Source organism: Conger conger, chromosome 9, assembly GCF_963514075.1.
Source record: "Conger conger chromosome 9, fConCon1.1, whole genome shotgun sequence".
In the NCBI taxonomy this organism is placed as follows: domain Eukaryota; kingdom Metazoa; phylum Chordata; class Actinopteri; order Anguilliformes; family Congridae; genus Conger; species Conger conger.
The window spans coordinates 39,745,709-39,766,758 of NC_083768.1; the positions used below are offsets into that span (position 1 = coordinate 39,745,709).

The 21,050-nt window shown below is 42.0% G+C and overlaps 1 protein-coding gene across 2 annotated transcripts in view; it reads right to left on the bottom strand.

Annotated features, from left to right (window-relative positions):
• Positions 1-15,488: 15,488 nt before the first annotated feature.
• The window catches only part of LOC133137843 (zinc finger protein 521-like), a 122,763-nt gene continuing 117,201 nt past the window's right edge, over positions 15,489-21,050 (bottom strand). For both annotated transcript variants that reach the window (XM_061256224.1, XM_061256223.1), the window contains exon 8: positions 15,489-16,725. In XM_061256224.1, the coding sequence (XP_061112208.1) occupies positions 16,696-16,725 (30 nt within the window). In that variant the 3' untranslated portion in view covers positions 15,489-16,695. The remainder of the gene's footprint in view (positions 16,726-21,050) is intronic.

The window sequence follows — 21,050 nt, forward strand, 5'->3', positions numbered from 1 at the left end:
CCCTGCTAAAATTCTTCTTCATGGTTGTTTGCGGAGGATGACAATGTCTTTTTAAAATACCTTCATTTTCTTTCTTTTTTTTTCTGATTTTACCAGATATGAAATCTTTCAAGTTCAGTCAAAGGGATCCAAGACTTTTTGAATCTTGGGGTCTGACATAATAATAATAATAATACTAATAATAATACTAATAATAATAATAATAATAATAATAATAATAATAATAATAATAATAATAATAATAATAATAATGGCCATGAACTGATTTGCAGACAGTAAAATTACACCTAAAATATTATTGGACATACAGAATATGAATGACTACAGCTAAAAGCTTTGGGATGTATCAGTAACATTTTACAGATACAACATACCTGGCACAACAAATGGGTCCTAGATATGGAAGTGATAAAATGTTCTCACATCTCAAGACCTATACGAGGTGACAGAATCGGAAAGCTCACAGCCCAAGGCAGAGAATGTAAAATCCTGGATTAAAGCACAGATATCTGCACCAAGCCACTTAAATAATGTAAGAGAGGTGTTGCTTAATGCCCGTAATGTTCGGCGTTGTGTACAGCATACAGGATTTAACAGGTTGGTGTTCCCTTGAGTGACACACGTTGAATGTGTCAGTATGCTGATGGCTGAATTGTGAACCAGCTGTAACCTGAGGAGATCAGACACATCACCGTCATAGACGGTTCACCATTCCAATAAGGAAAAAAGGGTCTGTATGTCACAGTTTCTTGGAAGGAAACATTAAAGAATGTGGAAGTATAACTGAACTATTTCTACAATTATAGTCCTGGCTGTTGAGCACATTATAGTCCAAGTATAGTTAACCGGCATGAAGCAAATTTTGCATTATAACTTAAATATATTTGGTATAGTGAGACTACACAGCAATGCAAGCATCAGATATCTAATTTCCCAGATACCGTTACATCTCTATTGTTGTTGCTGTTATAATAATAATAATAATAATAATAATAATAATAACAGCACAGGAACCCCTTTTCTCCTCTGGTCATGTCATTTTGAAAAGTTATGGTTATGTCTCGAGAGTGCCAGAATTCACATGAACAACAGTAACTGTGAGATCACACCTAGTATAGCAAAGGTCAGCATGACAAAGGAACTCGTATTGAAGTGAGAGCACTTTCCTTAAGTTTCATTGACAAATGTTGCAGATCCATTGGAATAAAATAAAAACGAACTGTATTAAAATACAGTAAAAAATATTCAAATATTTTGAATCGTCCCAAAAAAGTCTACTGGTCTGGCATGTATGCCGTCCATCCAACCCGCAGAGGCTTAATTTACCATTGATTGATTAATGCTGAGTACATGTCATGTAGGTGTACTTACAATAAATGTGCATGTTTATGCACAAATTCATTGTATAGCATTTATTCTCAACTATTTTTTTACATTATGCCTGCGCTTCGTCCATTGAGTACAGTGGTCGCATGCTGCATGCGATATAGGAAAATAGTTCAAACCGAAAAGAAGATTAAAATACACTTATGAGGAGCAATCAGATGTGTACGCATATTGCACAATCTCTGAAGGCATAACATTGCCGTACTAGCTGCTCTGGAGTTTCTAGATAGGCCAATGCATTTTCTTAGTTTAGACCACAACCCCGGAATGTCCATATAGGATAGACAAGCCATTGTTAAGCTGGTAGATTGTCAGAAACGTATATAAATATCTAAAATATCCTGCCTCGAACATAACAACCGTTTGGGCCAATCGAAAATATTCTTACATTAAAACTGAATTAATTAAAGGTTGGTTGAATCCAGTCAATTTCTCTGGGTGTAGATAAACGCCAATCTCTTTGTCCGACGAACTGTAAAAATTGTATCTGGACATTACGTAACGCCACTAGATGTCATGGTTGATCTTCGAAACGCTTTATTAGGCCACGTTTGAAGACGGGTAGTCGATTCATGCTTTTATAATATCCAAAACTACTCCAAGAAACGCAAGTACCCGCTGCAGCCATATTTACCGCATGCTAATTCATTATGGAGCGAAAGTCCAGTTACTACAAAGCAATAGCAATATATATATATATATATATATATATATATATATATATATATATATATATATATAAATAAAACAAAATGTTCTGTGGTTGCGCCCAAGTTATAGCTTATAATAAATAGACGTCACATTGTAAGTTGTGCTGTTCGTGAAACAAAGTGGCGTTTAGAGGCTGGAACTCACACAGCAGCAACCTCGGTAGTGCAGTGAAATGCTGTCGCCGAAAACGTGATCACGTCCAAATAATTTTTTCGCTTGACTCTCGTGACTCCCTGCGGCAATCCAACAAAAAAAGAAGAAACGGGATAAGCGTCTCGTGGTGTCCCGCAGGTGTCGCTGGATCAGCCGGCGTATGGTACAGCAAGCGCACACATGGCTAACCTCTCAAGCGGCTCCGCGTTCCCCGGGGGCGCCGCGCAGGTGGGGAAATATAAATGAACTCAGCCGCCAGTTCATTTTTCAAGGGGGTAATGACCTAAAGCAGACTTTCAGCAGAGCAAGGAGATGCTACCTGTTAGGGCCTCAGAGAACAGTTAAACATTTCCTCCAGGATGATTTATGGGGAAGAGGAGGGCATCAAGGAAGAGCTCCGTTATTAACGCCGTGGTGACAATGACCACTGTTCAAGAGCAATGCAATAAGGAAGTCCCCCGTGTACTGTCCTTTTGCCGGTCTTATGTTCCCCTGACAATATAAAGCCACTGTCACACAAGCCATCCTTCATGCAGTGTTAGCCAGTATAAAAATACTTATTTTTTCTTTTTACGAGGATGCAATAGTGAGATTTAAAATGGTACAAGTGAGACCTGGTCAGACAGGGAGTGGGAGACATAGCATAACTGAAATAAAACACTGAGACCTGAGAAGAATATAATATAAAATGCATCCTACATCACTGTCATCATTCCATAAAAGCCAACTCATGCTGTGAAATACTATGAAATAAGCCCTTAATTGTAAAGTATGTACCTCACAAGGCTTGCAGGGATTGCCACATAAAAGTGTGTTTTTATTTTGTCGGCCTCAACTGGATGAAATACAATCTAAACCAAAATCCTAACTGCCAACCTGTTAAAGATGTTGAGATGGTAAATGGTTGGCATTTATATAGCGCCTTTATCCAAAGCACAGTACAATTGATGCATCTCATTCACCCATTCATAGATGCACTCACACACCAAAGGCAATTGGCTGCCATGCAAGGTGCCGACCAGCTCGTCAGGAGCATTTGGGGGGTTAGGTGTCTTGCTCAGGGACACTTCGACACAGCCCGGGCGGGGATCGAACCGCCAACCCTCCGACTGCCAGACGACTGCTCTTACTGCCTGAGCCATGTCACCCTATTGAAACAGATGAAACTGATCCTAGACCAGTGATGAGGAGAAGCCTTTTAAAACCAAGCAGAAGAGGGAAAAGGCAGTTGGCAGAGACCAACTCTCTATATTTTATTGGATTAACAGAATCAAGTTGGTTCGAATGCCAACTGTGACATGTACCTATAGTACCTACCATAGGCCAGAAATTAAGAATTATTCAGGGAGGGATTCGGTCTGCAGGATGACTATGTTTCACACACACCAGCAAGCCACACTGGCCATTTGGGTGCAGAATTTCTGTAGAACTCGCACATGATGTGCATTCCTCTGATGCAATGTCTGTGTGAGCTCATCTTTTGGACTGTATTTAAATTACCCATTTCCAAGGAAGACACATTCAGGCAAAACAGAGGTATACCATTAAATCTGAGAACTGCCACAGTTACCCATTGCTGTCATATGGTGTTACTCAATGCACCATCAATGTGTGCAAGCACTTTTTTCCACTTAATTTCTTTCCGTGAATTTAAATCTTGGATACACGAGAGTCATCATTTAATGTAATTTGTAGGATGTTTTTTTTCTCTGCTACTTTATCTACTGACTTTATGAAATACACATACACCCCACAGGTTCTCTGTAAGGATCCATAAGGAGTTGTAATCATCAGTCAAAAACTAATTCGGCTACTTTGGTAGGATTTGGATTTTGCATTTTAACAACACCAGCAACTACAACTGCTCAACTACTACTAGAGCAAGAACAACAATAGCAATAAAATACCTAATAAAATACCTAATAAAAGTTAGGCTCACAAACATGTCTGGCTCATTACCTTTCAGTGCTTTTAAGTCAAAACAAGTCCACAACAGTAAGTCCACCCAACTTGGGGATGTTTTTTGCTCATAAACCAATAGATCAGTTAAACCAGTGGCAGTATTATTCATATTGTACAACAAAAACATTTCAGTGAGCCAGTGCCTTATCCTCACCTTCCTTCAACAATTCAATGGAGAAACCATGTGTTCTTTTTTAAAGTCTGCATGTTTCAAGATAGTTTAAATAATTTTCTTACAATCCTCTTAGGGTACATTCTCGACACTCAACAATTAAATTTAATCAGTGAGGGCAACTAGAAGAGTCACCCTCATTTTAGACATTGATTAAAAGCAATTCATCAGTGGCTTTATGGGTAAGTTTTGGAACCTTGGTTGTTAAACTTTACTGGATGCAAAGGGCCAGGCACAACACCTGCACAGCACGTCTAGCAATATATTTGCTCCAGAGGACAGGTTAATGGATATATAAAAATAAAAATTGGAGCAAAGAGACTTTACCGAACAGAGAGGCATATACAATGAATAAATGTTGCACTGGCAGTGGAGTGAGTCGAGGAGAGAAAGTTTGTGTTCATCGGCGGGGACGTAAATGTCTGCTGGCCTCATGGGAGGGTTAGTTGTGTGTTTTTCTGTCCCACTGTGGAAGAACATGTATCAATTTTTGAAAGTTACAGTAGACAGGGGAAAAATAACCTGGCCAACGAAATATGTATGCCTTGGACATGTATCAAAACACAGCAAGGATGAAGAAGTATGTACAACTAACTTCTTTGATTTCATTATTTTAAATATTTTAGCTTTGTTAGTTTGCACATTGTCGCTTTGGGGACACATTCTCTCTTTTCTGAATAGAACCAAGTGTTTGTCCAAAAATATCTTGACAAATATGAATTTAGGCCCCACAGTAGATGAACTCATATTAGATTATAACTGAAATAGCATTCTAACACAAACAATGACATATGTCAATGAAGAACAGCATCTGTAGGGGTGGCACAGTGGTGCAGTGGATAGCACAGGTGCCTCACAGCAAGAAGGTCCCACATTTGAATTGGGGCATTTACACAGACCCCGATTTTACACAGTCACATTTTCCATGTCCACGTGGGTTTCCTCCGGGTGTGTGCCCTGCAATGGATTGGTGACCTGGGTATAGGGTCTACTCCTGTGTCTTACTCAATGCATGCTGCGACAGACTCCAGCCCCCTGCGACCCTGACCAGGAAGCGGGTTACATAATGCATGGACAGATGGGGAGAATTGAACAGAACTGTAACATTTTTAGATTTCCTCAGAGTACAACACAGACTGTAGAACATCTGGAAAGGGAAGTGCTGTCAGTGAGGGTCTCCTGCAACCAGACTGCTGATTGGATTCATTGAGTATTATGTGATATACCAATGGTAATCTTGATTCCAGAAACTCCTGACATGTGAGGATCTTTGTAAACCAAGGACATTCCTAGTAATTTCAATTAATAGAGTAACTCATATCATAATGTGAATCTGGTCAAGCTCAAAGTACTGTTTGGTTATGAATCTGAAATTTAGGCCAGGGTACCCAATTACAACTGAAACACCCTTTCAATTTTGGAGGACATACCACCAAATAAATCATATACATCATATATCATATACAATTCAGCAGCTAAACTACTTCTATGGAGGACTGTGGAACTGACTATGATGGTCCACAGGTGCCTGATCAACCAAGGCATACAGTATTGAGTAGGTAATGGTTGGGCAAGGGTTAGAGTCAGTACATACAGCCAACCGAGACCCTCCCTCCCTGAGTGACACAGTGGCCAGTCATGCATTGACCTGTGGGCTGTCCAGCTACAGTCAGCCATGGCAATAGTCTAGATAGACTTTAGATAGAAATGATCTAAATGCTACATTAGACATGTTTTCCTGAGTAATTTCTGATACTGGAGAAAACATACTGTTACTCTCAAATAATCTGCTTCAGCAAGCTTTCTCTGTGAACCTCTAATTAGCTGGAATCCATTCAAGACGGAAATATAGTTGTCAGACTTTTTTCTTTTTTTTTGCTGACATTTTTTTCTATCCGAACAGTAGCTTACAGATTCAGCGGGTCTCAGGGGTGAGAAAGCAAACATGATAATTACGTGAAAAACGCACGCAGGCGGCTAAAGCGAGGTTTAAGTAGCTGTATCCGCACTCTTCCACTGCCACTGGCATTCTTCTCCTTCCTCTCTTTTCCGCCTCTCCTGGGGGGTCAGGTGATATTTTTAATGACACTTAGGAGGGGGTGACGGAGAAACAGGAAGAAGACAGTGTCGTGATTTTTGTGAGTCACTGACAGTAACAGTTATGCAAACAGGCGGTACAGGTGGGGAGGTGGTGTTGGGTGGGACTGGTGGGGAATGCTAAACAAAGACAAGGCCCCAAGGTTTTGTTACGGATACCATACAGTGATTGTATAGTCTTCATATCATCCACGAAGCACTGTTATTTGTACACTGTGAAAACCTGGGGAATAGAATTATCTTTTATTGGGTTATAATGGCATTTGGACTAATTCTACTGAAAAGATACAGATCAGTGAATATTTGATCAGTTCACATTGCCTTACTCAAATGGGTCAAGGCAATTGCAAAGGAAGCTGCTTCAGTGAAGGAAGGAAGGTAGTTCTACCTTGACATAAACACAATCACCTGACACAGGAAAACAAGCAAAGAATGACAATAGAAAAAGTACATTCACTTACACACCCACTCTCCCTCTGTCTCTCTCTCTCACACACACACTCTTTTTTGTCCACTTTTATTTGACACAGCATGTACAATCACAACCTGGCACAGGTACACAACATACTTTGATTCCAGCTTGTTCTTTCCCCTTCATTCTATAGACTCAAACCTTAGGGGGTTTGAATTTAATCATTTCAGATTAATTAATCTCCCCATGCGTCTTACAATTAACGGGGGGTAAAAATTATTCATTTTTTTGCAATTTGCAAAAAAATCACATGAAACATTTCAACATGATAATGAGACAAACATAAGTGAGAACTGATAAAATCATAAACTTATTGGGCTGGGAAAAAACATAAGCCTTTAAAAAAAGCTTGACAACCAAAACACCAGCTAATTTTCAATGCATCAGTAAACTCTTTTTTTTTTGTCGCTGCTGCAAAATCCACAGTGCGCATACCCCTCTCCGAATACCTGTGGTTCTCCTAGCCTGCTGTGCAAGCATGCCTCCCACCATTTCCCTTTATTCTACAACAGGCCAATCACATGTCTTATATCCCAACACTGATCTACATATTAATTAGCCTCCATACACACACTAACTGCAAAGGGAGAGGGATAGAGAGGTTTAAAAAGCGAAATAAATCTCGATGCGTGCATCGCGTGAGCATTTAGACATCCTTTTAATCTCAACTAAAGGACTAACTGGGAGGCCTAGCATAACAGTGCGCCAATACCAAAGCTGAAGGAGATATTTTACCGAGCTGTATTGTTTATGATTTCTGTGAAACTATTCCCTACTGATACGTTAATGAATTCATTATTTCCAACAGCCCTGATCCCCACTAATCTGGCACTGAAAGATGTCGAACACCAGCAGGGCAATTAATCCTGTTAGTATGTTAGTAAATGTACACTGTGTTGTGTGCTGTGCTGTGCAGCTATGTATATGGGGGTGTTAGGTGTAAGCTTGTGGAAAGGGAGGGGGGTGGAGGGTGAGATATTAGGAGGTAGGCTGACAGAGGCAGTTCAAAAACCCATTTCTGTTTCAACTATGAAAGCGGTGTGAAGATTAAAATGATTACAGTCTCATGTATAATATCCTGTCTGACATATTTTCCAAAGCAGTAGCTGTGGTCACTACCCCGTATTCCATAGTCCGGCTCACAGCACGCCTCTCCACAAGCTGTTTGGCCAAACCCCTGTCTCCCTAGAGGTAGGCTTGGCATTTTATTAAAACAAAACAGCTGCTGATGCATGCAAAATGCACTTCAACACAGAGTTAAGGACACGAGTATGTCACATGTCCTGGGACATGAAAAGGCAGCATGTGATTGGTGGCCTGCTGGGCCAGGGTTGAAAATTCTAGCACTTTCCACACAGGCAGCATAATGCTAACCCTGCTCTTAAACTGAGATTTCATGCACCGTTTAGATGCATTATTAATGAAGGCTAGATGTTTGTAATTTAAACTGATTATTTTATCTTGAACATGTCTCAAAAATCATGACATGGAGAATACTGACATCTACTGGCATGAAGCAGAGCACTTGTCCAATCTTCCTCTAAAGCCAGTTATAAGGCCTGCTGATCTAATGAACAGAGAGAGAAAGAGCAAGAGTGAGAGAGAGAGAGAGAGAGAGAGAGAGAGAGGGAGAGGGAGAGAGAGAGAGGGAGAGGGCGAGAGAGATAGAGAGAGAGGGAGAGTGGGAGAGAGAGGGGAGAGAGAGAGAGAGAGAGGGAGGGAGATTGAGTATAAAATATGCATCATAGTTCTGCTCTGGTTGTTGGGAGAGTGAAAGTCAGAAAGGGAGAGGAAGAAAGAGAAAGTGAGAGATAACGATTAAATATTTTCTTTCATTGTCTTCCCATTTTTCATTCTTCATGATTTAGTGTTGAATTTCTCTTTCTCACACGCCAGTAAAGGGAATACTCACAAGCATTCGCCTTTAATGCTGAAACGTTTGACTATCCTCACGGTACAGGGATATAACCGGCTGACAGATAATTGCAGCAGAGTGCAGGAAAGGGCGCCCTCTACAGACATGTATGGGAAAGCCTGGGGAGATGCCAGTGTGCCACCACTACTCCAAACCTCTTTCGGTAAAGTCAAGGTTTATTTCAAAATCATAAACTGTAATAACATATTGTACAAAAAACCAAAAGTGAACAAATAACAAATTGCTAGGGGACAAGAAATCCTCCAATGAAAGTAGCCTGGCACTTTGCAGCTATGAAGCAGAATATTGCAGCAAAGATGATTAATGACTCTGTTTTTTATTTTTATTTTATTTATTTTTATAGCGCTGCGTTACCCATAGAAAGTTCCCCTTTTTCTTTGCTTCAGACACACAGATTTATACCTGCAACCACCTTTCATCTGTTGAATGACAGCTCTTCTCCACTGAGATTTAATGAAATTCTGCAGGCAATGATCACTCCAGGCAAAAAATGACTGCCATCCAGAGTGGTGGGCAGTCCAGCTGGACTAGGGAGACCAAAATGTTTCCCTAGACATTACTGACCAAATCTTCTCCAAACAAGACTTTGCTGCGCAAAACAGGACTGCTGTCCTGTCCTGTTGACTGCTGTCAAGAGCAAATTGTGATTTTTTCAAACAAGCTAATGACTGACAGGACACTGCAGCTAATCTCATTATGAGGTTCCTTAAACCTCACTTTCTCCAAGAATTGCAGTGTCTCTTATATCCAGCAGGATTGTCTTATAGACAGTAGAAGAAATACAGACCAAGTGTATGTGACCCACTGACTATCCAAGTGCTTGTGAAATAGTTTGACGTCGTGGAACTGAAATTTTTGGCTGCCACCATATTGTGAAAATTGCCAGACTACACAGTAGGGAAATGGGGAGCCCTTATGTGGGTTGGGTCTGTGTCAGTCACACGGTAGTGATGCACACTGTCCCTAAGTCGTCTACAAAGCACCAGGAAATGAGCCTGAAAAGACGAAGCTCAGTTTTGGCCACTCACGTTGTCTCCATCTCAGCAGGACCGCTGGTCTGAGAACTGAGGTCACTCACCTGGTCCTGCCCCAGCAGAGCTGAACGCACCCTGCATCACACGCTCCCATGCAGATATTAAACACCCCCCCACAGGACCCCGTCTCACAGACACTAAGTAACGCCAGGGACAATGCAACATAAGGGAAAGCACATTTTACAGACAGATTAAAAAGCAATAAAGACACATTTGGGAGAGAACAGTGGTGCAAAGAAACAGCAGCATGCAAGGCATCTGGTGGATAAACTATTGTGGTTAAAACTGGAGCTTGAGGATGGGCAGCATTTCAAACACATGTATACTTTGTATGTGATATGGATTGCTTGCCTCTTTACACCTCTGTGTTACCTGCAAAGCAACCATTTGTTGTGTATAGATACAATTATTTTGGAAGTGTATTATAGACTCCAGTAGCTTGTTGCCGTTGGTACATAGACAAATAGACAAATCACAGTCATACAAACTAATCATCCACAGATACTATTAATTCTGAATATTAAGCATACACATTCTGGCACATTTCAGCACTTCAGAAATAATTTAATTTGGCTAAAGAGTGTGCATAGCTGGTTTCCCAGGCCTAAATTAGCTGCTCATTGAAAGGAAAAACACAAAAACCTAACTCTGCAGCCCATCTGGACTTGAGTTTGATATTTCTGTTCGAAACATATGCATCTCCCTACATTATAGGCCGTTCTGGAAGAGATTGCATTACTTTGCATTCATTTAGCAGGCAAAGTAATACAGCATATGTACTTAAATTATCAGTGCAGTGTTACTGCATTGAGACCAGTGTACAGTGCTACTAATGTCCACTACACACATATTAAGCCCTCTCTCTTCTTTGTTCTGAAACCAACAGCTGGGTTTTATACACTGAACTAAGGGTCATTACTTACACCAAATTGAGTTGATGATACATTTTTGGATTGCTGGTATTTTCTTTGGGGACAATATTGATGGAACAGGTGTTCAAACTAGTGGTTCCACATTGCACATAGCCTACATGCAAGCACGCACGCACGCACACACACACACACACACACACACACAGACATAGGCAGACACAGGCACGTTATTTCCAAGGTCAACGATTAGCGGTTACCCAGCAGAACCTGGCTCTCCACAGCCAGCAGGCCTGGATCTCCTCGTGCTGCATGGAACATTCCAGAGTTTACAGCCACACCACCCTGCATCATGCAGGGGTTACGGCACTGTCAACACCACCAGCAATCTGCTGCCCAATGAAGCCGTCAAAAAAGTGTGTGTGTGTGTACGCCTGCATGTGCGCGTCTGTGCGTGTGATAAACAGACCCCTGAGAGGGCGCGTGCCAACTTTTTACAAATTCCTTTCTTGGACAGGCGACATACTGCTTTATATTCTGTGGTTCTTTGCCCACAGAATTGGCTGGAGAGAGACTGTGGGCCTGATATTTCGTTCCAAGCGAATTTGATTAAATCACTAACAGGAGCAGCAGTTACCAGCCTGTTTAAAGTAATGGATGGAACAGAGTGGTCCAACTGCAACCAGGCTAACGTTACACTGATTTAAATGCCCTTGAAGCTCGTTAAAAGTGACGAGCTGACAGACGTGTCTGTTTGCTGTTTTGGCGGCGCTAAGCTTTTCAATCTGTTTGATGGCAAACAAGGCCGGAATAAAATGCAAAGTACCACTTTCGGGACAGCGCGGATCCAAGTCCTCATCTAATCAAACCTGAAGTAGTTTCACCTGCATATAAAAATGAAGTCCTTGAATTTTTGGAAACGTTTGATCGATACAATCCCTTAGTACCTTCACTAGTTTGTAATCCAAGTGCGCAACAGATGAGAATCAATGCTTTTCTGGGGTGTCTGAATAGTGTAAATAACACAAAAACATCAACTTTAATTTTACTGTTAAATCGCATTGAGATTAACACCATTTTACATGTTTGATTAGGTATGTCTTACTTTAAACAATAAACAAACATGGTTCCTTGTGTCACTTATAATGCGACTCATTTGTCTCAATTGAAAAACGACAGGGAACCACAAGTGGCGTTCTTTTCAACAAAAAACATGTACCTGTTCAAACCAGGAAAAAAATCAAACGGCACAAGCAGCACGTGAAGTTAGGCCTAAATCCCTCTCAAGCAGAGACTCTTCCTGAACATGTGCTGGCAGTTTCCTTGGGAGGAAAGGGCAGGTCCCTGCTTAGCCCATTAAACAAGATGGATGAAGAGGCTGTTATGCAATCAGACAGATGTCTGAAGGCGGGGTCCTGATGTGCAAATTAATAAACAAGGGGACGAGAAAGCAGAAGGTAACCTGCACCGGCTTCTCTGAGCGGGGACAGGCTGTAATTAAGACCTCTCTCTCCGCGCACCATGGTAATCCTGATGAAAACATCACGTGTGCTAAAACCCAATGTGAAGAGTACATGTGAATTATCAAAAAAAAAAAAGGCCACTTCTGAGAGTGGGGAAATGGGAATGTATGCTGTTTCAAGTTCTCTTGCCACATGTAAAAATTGTAGTTGACGTTAGAAAAGATGCAGCTGGGGGGGGGGGCTGTTGTTGAGGTCGTGCTGCTTGATGTCATGGAAACCAGGATAAGGTCTTGGCACAAACCTGCTCCAGTGTTTTTTAGCAGTGAATTCAAACCTGAACGTGGTTGCTTAAAATTGAATTGCATGTTGTTTTCTCGTTTCACAGTGGCAAACCCACACACTGCTCAAATTTGTGACAGAGCATTCTTATTTGAAATTCTAGCTTTACTTCCTATTCTTTATTTTTTATTTTCTTGTATAAACACAAAATAAAATGGAAACAACAAAGAACATACATACATTTCGACGGAAAAACAGTGGCTTCAAATGATGATTGGGATTAGGAAAAAAATATGGAAATCCAGATGAAAACACAATTTTGATCTAACGAGCAGAAGATCATTTACAGACACAGATGTTGTAGGGGGGGCTGAAGGGACTGGCTTAGGAGACGGCAACTTCCCGCTATGCTACCCCCCCACCCCCAGAGTGACGGCGGCTCTTTAATAGGCTTGTTGTGAGATCATATACTCGGGACCACACGGGGTGATGGGTAATGGAGTCATTAATCACAGAGGCCTCCCTCGAGACATTCAGATGTTCCCCCAATTAGAACCTGCGGGGGCGGAGCCTAAGTGAGCATCTGTGAGCTGGTGGAGCCCAATGCAGGAGCTCTGTGAGGAGCAGGGACTGCACAACAGCTCCTCCATGACACCGGCCTCATACTCATACAAACCCCTGTATTCAACCAACTTTTACTTAACATGAACGTGAGCTTTACTTTCCTATTCCTCCCAAAGTTTGGCAAGTTGTGTTTTGTGAATGTACTGTAACTCTGCTTTAGCAAAGGGTGTTGAACACGTGTTCTGAAGGTCTAGTGTCAACAGGCTTGAGGTTTCCTTTCAAAAAGTAGCTCAATTTCAGGCCAAATTTCAGGAACAAGGTACACAGACTCTTTAACTAATGATGTAAATTAGTCCCTTACGTGCCAAAATGCACCAGAAACAAGCAGACACTGCAGCCCCCTGGGATCAGAAGCAGGCATCCTTGGTTTAAACATTTTTTCAGGCCAAATGTAAGGACAGAATTTGACTGAATGAAGGACAGAATCGCTGTCAATCACTGACTCACATGAACCAATCAGTACACTTACTGACAGAGTGGACAAAGCCACAGGATTTTAACACTGGTGCACATGTGAGCCACAGATAACGAAATTATAAGCTCTACCCATCTACAATGGCTCCTTAAATATTGCATTTGCAATATTACAGTAAATCAGTCCAGCACTTGTGTACACCCAAAACGCATTTTCCGAACGTGCATTTCAGAAGGTGGCGTGTTTCAACAGAGGGACAGAATTTTTGATGTTAGGATGAGTATCTGGCATGGAGGTCAGCCATCTTGTCCATTGGGGAATTACGCAGAACTGAAAGAACCCAGGCAAGTTATAGTGCTCTGGAATAAGGACCAGGATTGCTGAGCCCTGCCTAGAGGACTGTCTTTCAATGTCACCGTTTCATCTGCTTGCTGTTTTTCATATTTCACTTCGTCTTCTTGTGCAAATATATTAAATTATGTTGTTCTCTTGGCCAGGTTCTGTCTGAGAAAGAGGCTGATCGTGTTGTTCCACCCCCCTCTGGAATAAAGGATATATAAAATTGAAATTAAAAACAGGCTATCAATCATGTTGTGCTTGTCACTCAGTTCTGCGGATGTACGTGTGCAGATCGCGGCGCTGATAGAAAATCGGTAGCAGATGTTGGCTCTGACAGTAAATCAGCCTCAGCTGAGATCCCCACCAGACAGAACAACAAATTAATACTAGAAAATATCCCATTTGTAACAATAAGTAGAAATGCACACACACATGCTGAGTTATATTGATTGAGAAAAATATTTGTCTCCCTCGGTTTCCCTCTGACCATAATGCATGTTTTAAATGATTTATATTCTTGCACATTTTTTGTTTCTCTCTTGTTATCTTGGCCAGAAAACAGTCATTTGAATAATGTCCAATGTATAATGCACAGGTACATATATCCAGCAGAGCCTGCCAGGGTCAGGAAGTACTACAGGAGGGAAATGATGAATACTCTCAAACCCGTCCCCAAAGGCATCCAAAGATCTTCCTCTGGCCCACCACTCACCTCAGCAGCAACATTTCCTAACCTTGAAAATTAATATATTTTTGACCACTGCAAAACCCAGAAAATACGTTTTAAAAAATGTAGTCTTATATTTAGACTTGAATTCTTACTTGCACTACTTTGTTTTACTAAATAAGACTTTTGCCAAAGACTCATATCAAGATTGATGTATGAAGACTTTACTTGTCAAGCAAATCGTAACTTCAGACTAGCAAATATGTTCTACCTGAGAGAAAAAAAAAAAGAAAGAATTTAAGTCTCATTACAAGACATTAAAACACTTGAGAGATGATTGCAGTGTGACTGGCATTCTTTATCGGGTTGGAGAATACCAATGACACCTTCAAAAAGAATAACCCGCACGCATCTGAGCTTTAGCAAAATGAATGAAAAAGAGATGTGACCCATATTCATATGTAATCTCTATGAGAAATGTGTCCGTATACGTTTCCGTATTCGGACTATGAGAAATGTGTCCAAGTCACATTGACGTCTGTCCTGTTAACTAAGTGCACTACAGCTCAAAAGCTTCTGAGCTCTTCCCATTTTTCTGGTTTGTACTATTATTCGGTCATCTGGGTGTTTTTATATGAGATACTCCTGGCTGTTGAGCACCAACAGGTTATACTGTATGCCCCTTTATACCAGATGGACTGAAGTACATCTGCTGCTACTCACCTTGTACATATGGTCTTGTGCCGCCTTGTCTTGTGTAGTGGAACAGCGAGTGCAACACGGCACCAAAAACTAGGGCTTTTAATCTGAATTATCTTGAAAACAAATAAATCACAATAGCAGACCAAGCTTTCGAAACTATATGAGCTTTTCTTAAAGGAACAAACACAAAGATGACTTGGGGAAAAATTATTTTCTCATACAGATTTAATATTCCTCACATGTGCAACACAAAAAAATGAGTTCAGCCAAATCCAGAACTCAGTCCATATTTGTACATAACATATACAACAGCATTTAGTTTAGAAGTGATTTTTTTTACTCTGATATTCCAAAGTTCTGCCAGAGAGGTTATGTCCAGTTATCTGAGTAAGAACAGATTTCAAAATGTCAAACATTTTTTTTTCTTACAAAAGTGCGTCTTGACTTGAAATAATACTAAATCTTAAATAATGGAATGGAATACTCCAATAATGTCAAATGGGTTTAACAGAGCAATGGAGAGCCACAATAACCACCAAAAGATCTTCAACAAATTCCAAGAATGTCAAAGACAAAGGCTTCTTACATACATAATCAAAACGAAGAAGAAAAAGCACACTCCAGTATCTGAAGTTAAATTGGATTTATTTCCCAGTGAAAAAAAACAAAAACAAATGAACTATCTAACCAAACAAACAAAAACACTTCCAGTACTGTCCTGGTTCTGTCCATAGAGTAGACCTTAAAAACAGTTATTCCACCGGCAATTCTCCAGCTGGAAAGTCCCCTTTTGCCGGAAAAACGATTAGAGCCACAAAACTCTTCACTTCACGTTGGAACAGACGTGTTGGCGGTGTCGCCGCTATTGCATATATGGTTATGTTTTTTTGTTTTTTTTCTGCCCAAAGGCAGAGCAGATTAAACCGATCCACGTCCAAAACTTCAACGCAACATTACATGGAGGGTCTGGATGTGGACTCAGGTTGCGTTTGGTGAATGGGTTTGCGGTCTCCCCTCTGTTTCGGACACCTGACCCGGTCCCTCCCGGTCATACCAAACGCATGCGGCCTTACATGACTGTTCTTTGGAGAGGGATCTGGGAACGGACTGTCAAAATGCTCGATGGAGTTAACCAACATGTGAATTGTATTATTTACAGCATGTCAATCTGATATGAAATATTCAAATCACACTGTCCATAGTCTTTTTTTTGTGTATTTCCCAAAAAAAGAAAAAAGAATACAAGGTATTTTTCTTACCACACATGATTTCGGTTCACGTTCAACCGCAGTGAAAGTTTCGTGCAAAGAATATGTTAGAGTTTGACCGCATTTGCCTTTTTTTTTTATGTCGACTTAAAAAGAAATTTTCCTTCCTCTGTGAGAGCTCGTCTGAGATGAAGCCTTCCCCCATGTTAGCTGTTGTGCTGGCTCAAAGTGTGGTTCTGCAACAAAACAAGAAGAAATAGCGAGGTTAATTTCAATTCCCTAAGGTTTGGAGCCCTGGCTGAAAGCACCTAAGACTATAGCATTGAAAAAGCCAATACTAAAACCACCAGAGAGAGAGATGTATACATAAAGTACAGAGAGATATACAGAACATCAAGACCACCAAATATTAACCTGATGAAACATTGAAAAAATAAAACAAACAAAATCAGACTGCCTTAAATCCTTTTTTAAATATCGTCTTGGAATTAGTGGGCTTGAGAGACAGGTGTCAAATGTGTGCTTCAAATTTGTAAATAAAGGATTGATCACCCAATTAAGTATTCTGGATCATTCGGATTTGTATATATATATACTTCAAATCAGTCCAAATGTTTACAGGAAGGAGAGGGAGATGTGTTTGGTTAATATTGGTCATTTGAATATTCACTTCTCAAGCATCATGACATCATCAACAGCATGTACAATAACACAACTCCCATGAACAAATCCAGCATGTACAACAACACAACTCACATGAACAAATCCAGCATGTACAATAACACAACTCGCATGAACAAATCCCCACATCTCAAACCTAAACCCTGCAATAGCAATCATAGTTCCATTACAAAATGAATGCATCCCTTCCAAATCCAGTATTTTACTTGAACGTAGAGGAATGCAAGTTTGCATACAATCACATACTCTCTCAAACACAAATTTGCACAGGTGCACACACATTTGTACCAGGAAAAACACACACATGCAGGCGCACACACACACACACACACACACACACACACACACACACACACACACACACACACACACACACACACACACACACACACACACACACACACACACACACACACACACACACACACACACACACACACACACACACACACACACACACACACCCTGATATGCCAGTGGCGGTGCAGTGGGAGTTGGTTTCAGGGCCTGCAGAGGGCTGTGTGTGATGGGTGCCCCTGGTGGGCAGAATCCAGGTCACCTTTTGAAGTGTCTGCTAATCCCTTTAATGCAAACTACACGCCCCACTTGCTGCACTGAGTCAAAACGCTGCTTTGGAGTTTCTTAATAGCACAGACTCCCAAGTACCTGTCATGTGTCCTGTGCCTATGTCCCCTAACCCCACGCCCTCCATTTTGACCTACAAAACCAGAGATACACCCCCCAACCTATGGAGCCAAACCTCACCCCATCCCACATCCACATCCCTATCCCTCGCTCAAGCAGGCTGTGCTGAATACCTTCTGGCCCATTCTGGCCCATTAAAACATTCAGTTTAAGAGCTTTTTTTAGACACAATTTGTCATTAAGTCCATAAAAATAGGGTTCTTTTTTAATTTCCTTACATAATATGAATTTAGGTCTTAGTTTTCTGTGAGTAAACAAAGTCAAGTTAAAATGTACTCATCAAAGTTAACAGCAAGCCCACGTACGCTGTGACAACTAATCCTTGGCTGTGGATGAAAGACAGCGCTTGCTGATCAGTCACTGCGCAGTACGTACACGCATGTTCAAGCCCACGCCTACAGGCCAAGACCGCAAACGCCACCCCCTCACATCCAATCGCAGCATGGCGAGAACACTGGAAACACGTAGGCGATGCGCACACCAGAACTTAAACGCATCTCCGTGTCTGCTTCAAAGCCAGGCCCTTCTTCTCCCCCCCATTCGGATGGGATAATGAGTCTTTAACAGGAGTGCAGAACTCTCGCCCCGGTGAGGTTACCCACATAACTGCCGCCCTGCGGAGACTTCCCGACAAGCCGGTGACTCCTCCATTTTATCTCCCGCCGGCTCGCTGGAAAATAAAGCTCCTGTAAGTGTATCGGGGCGCAGGCAGTAGGGGGGCATTAGGGGGGGCTGTGATGTGGCCCCCCTGGGACCCCCCCAGGCCTACCCGCTGCAGACGATTCGATTTGGGGCCTTATTAATGAACACGGGCCGGCCTCGCCAGCCTGCCCGGTTACCGCCGCACCGTCGGTCCCAGAAGCGAGAGACTTCAAATGGCGGGAATATTGACGTGCCGAAGCGCGGGGGGCGGCCCCGGAGGAGAGCGGATCCAGGGGCGTAATGGCGACTCGTAACGGCTATCAGAGCGGAAAAAACGCTGCCCGCCGGGAGGCCGGATCATACAGAGCACGTGCCTCTTCCGGCATGGGAGCTCAGTGAAGACGCTCTCAAGGACAGCTTCCCAGGTCTTCTGCGGCATCGGTGTTTGCGTGCGTGCGTGCGTGCGTGCGTGCGTGCGTAAAGATAATGCTCGCTCTTGGGGTTCGAAGGTAGAGTGCCTCATCCGACTCTCCCCACCCAGCCGCACCCAAGTACACCCGTTTCACTGTGATGGAATGAAAAGGGGTGACGTTTTCTCTCGTCTCAGGCTAAGTGCCGTATTGAGTTGAGGCTAGGTGCTGTATTGAGTTGAGGCTAGGTGCTGTATTGAGTTGAGGCTTTGTGTCGTACTGAGTTGAGGCTAACCGATGTATACTTTAATAGACCTAAATGACCTAAATAGCCTTAATCTCTCTCAACCCGTCGCCTTTCAGAAGACAAAAGTAGCCGTGATGGACCCTGGTTACAATGTCCGATGGTACAGCCTGTGAAATATGTAAACTGTCCTATGAAACTACTGAACATATGCGCGTGCGCACACACACGCACGCACGCACGCACGCAGGCACACACACACATGCATGTGCACGCACACACACACACAAACAGCACATACCAGCTCCTTATGTGAGAGGAGGCTTCTCCAAAGCATCAGGCTCCTATGCCAACAGTAAAGCAGTCTAATTTATACTCATCTGATGAAACGAAAGCACTAGACCAAACTGGAGAACAAGTATGTGGACTCATCCGCATACTGTCTGCAATGTGGACGAGTCCACTCCAGGACCAACACATTCATTTGGTTTCTTTATGAAAATCAACAGGCTTAGCTTTTGAAACAAATGGTTGTATTTTTTTTCCGCTGTTCCTTGGCTGACACACACTGTCCACAGAAGAGCACCTTGGGCAGGCGGTGAGAGCGTTTGTTTGGAGGCGTTAAGCATTTCTAAATGACTGCTGGGCGCTTGGAGCCTCTGGCTCCACACTGGCATTAACCCCCACCTTCTGCCTGGTCAATGGGTGGAGTAAGGGAAGGTCATGTGCGGAGAAACTGACAGTGGGGTTCGATTCAAAGCTTTAGTTAAAATGCATAAATCAAGGTAATTATGCATTTTTAGAGAAATCTACATTTGAACTCAAGGTTACCCAAGTTTGAGCACAATCCGTTATCTTTTCCTCATTGCCTAATTTTCCCAGGCTGCAATGCAAGGTTTTTGTATTGTTATGGGCACAGGAGAAAGAAATGTGTTTCAATAAGCTGAAAAGGGAGTGGCAAAGAAAATGGTCTTTTAGCTTGAAATGTTCTTATATCGCCATAAAATAAGTATACATTATTGCATATAATAATCATATTACACTAAGGACAACCCCCACCCCCAAACAACCCTCCCAAGCATATTGGAAATGTAGTTAATGCAAAGAAGTATACTGAATGTGGATAACGCAATATCGAAACCAGAATACCCTATTTGGAAATGCATGCATTTTGTGCTGCATACACATTTCTTCTCAAATTGACCACTGACATTTGGAAGATATTTGAAAAATGAATTTAGAAGCAAAAGTGAACAATGAACAATGGTCATTTGTTGCGCACAATGCAACGCACGTCTTAATGCATTTTGTGACACTGACAGATGCACCCGTTACACAACAGTACAAGACAAACCCCCCCTACCCCCCAATGAATACAAATACAGATACAGATGATTTTGGTGCTTGAGGAGATGTATTTACAGAAGGTGTTATCTGCACACCCCTAATAGCCAGTACCATTTCACAGCTTGGGACGCATTAATCTTCATTTATTGAGTGAATGCAGTGCGGTTCTGCATTAAGATTTCTTTATGCGAGTGTCGCAGCGAGCCCCATTTATAGGCAAAGCAAACTACCTTATAGGGTGATGAAGGATTTGTTCAATGAGATGAGCCCTCAGGCCGTGGCCCCGCCCTGCTGCCACCACACCTGTACGCCTCACGTCTGTGGCAATGCGTGGCCGTCCAATGAAAATCATTTCCATTCAGAATAACTTATAAACGCAAAACATCCATCTGAGCGCAGTCATGATCGGGCAGGAATGCCTCAGGAATGGAAATACAGTCGCTGCACTCAAAGGTTAACATGCACCCAACATATGCCTTTAGCCTCAGATTAATGTCTCCAGACATATTTGCCTTTAGTAGCTAAGCTGCTG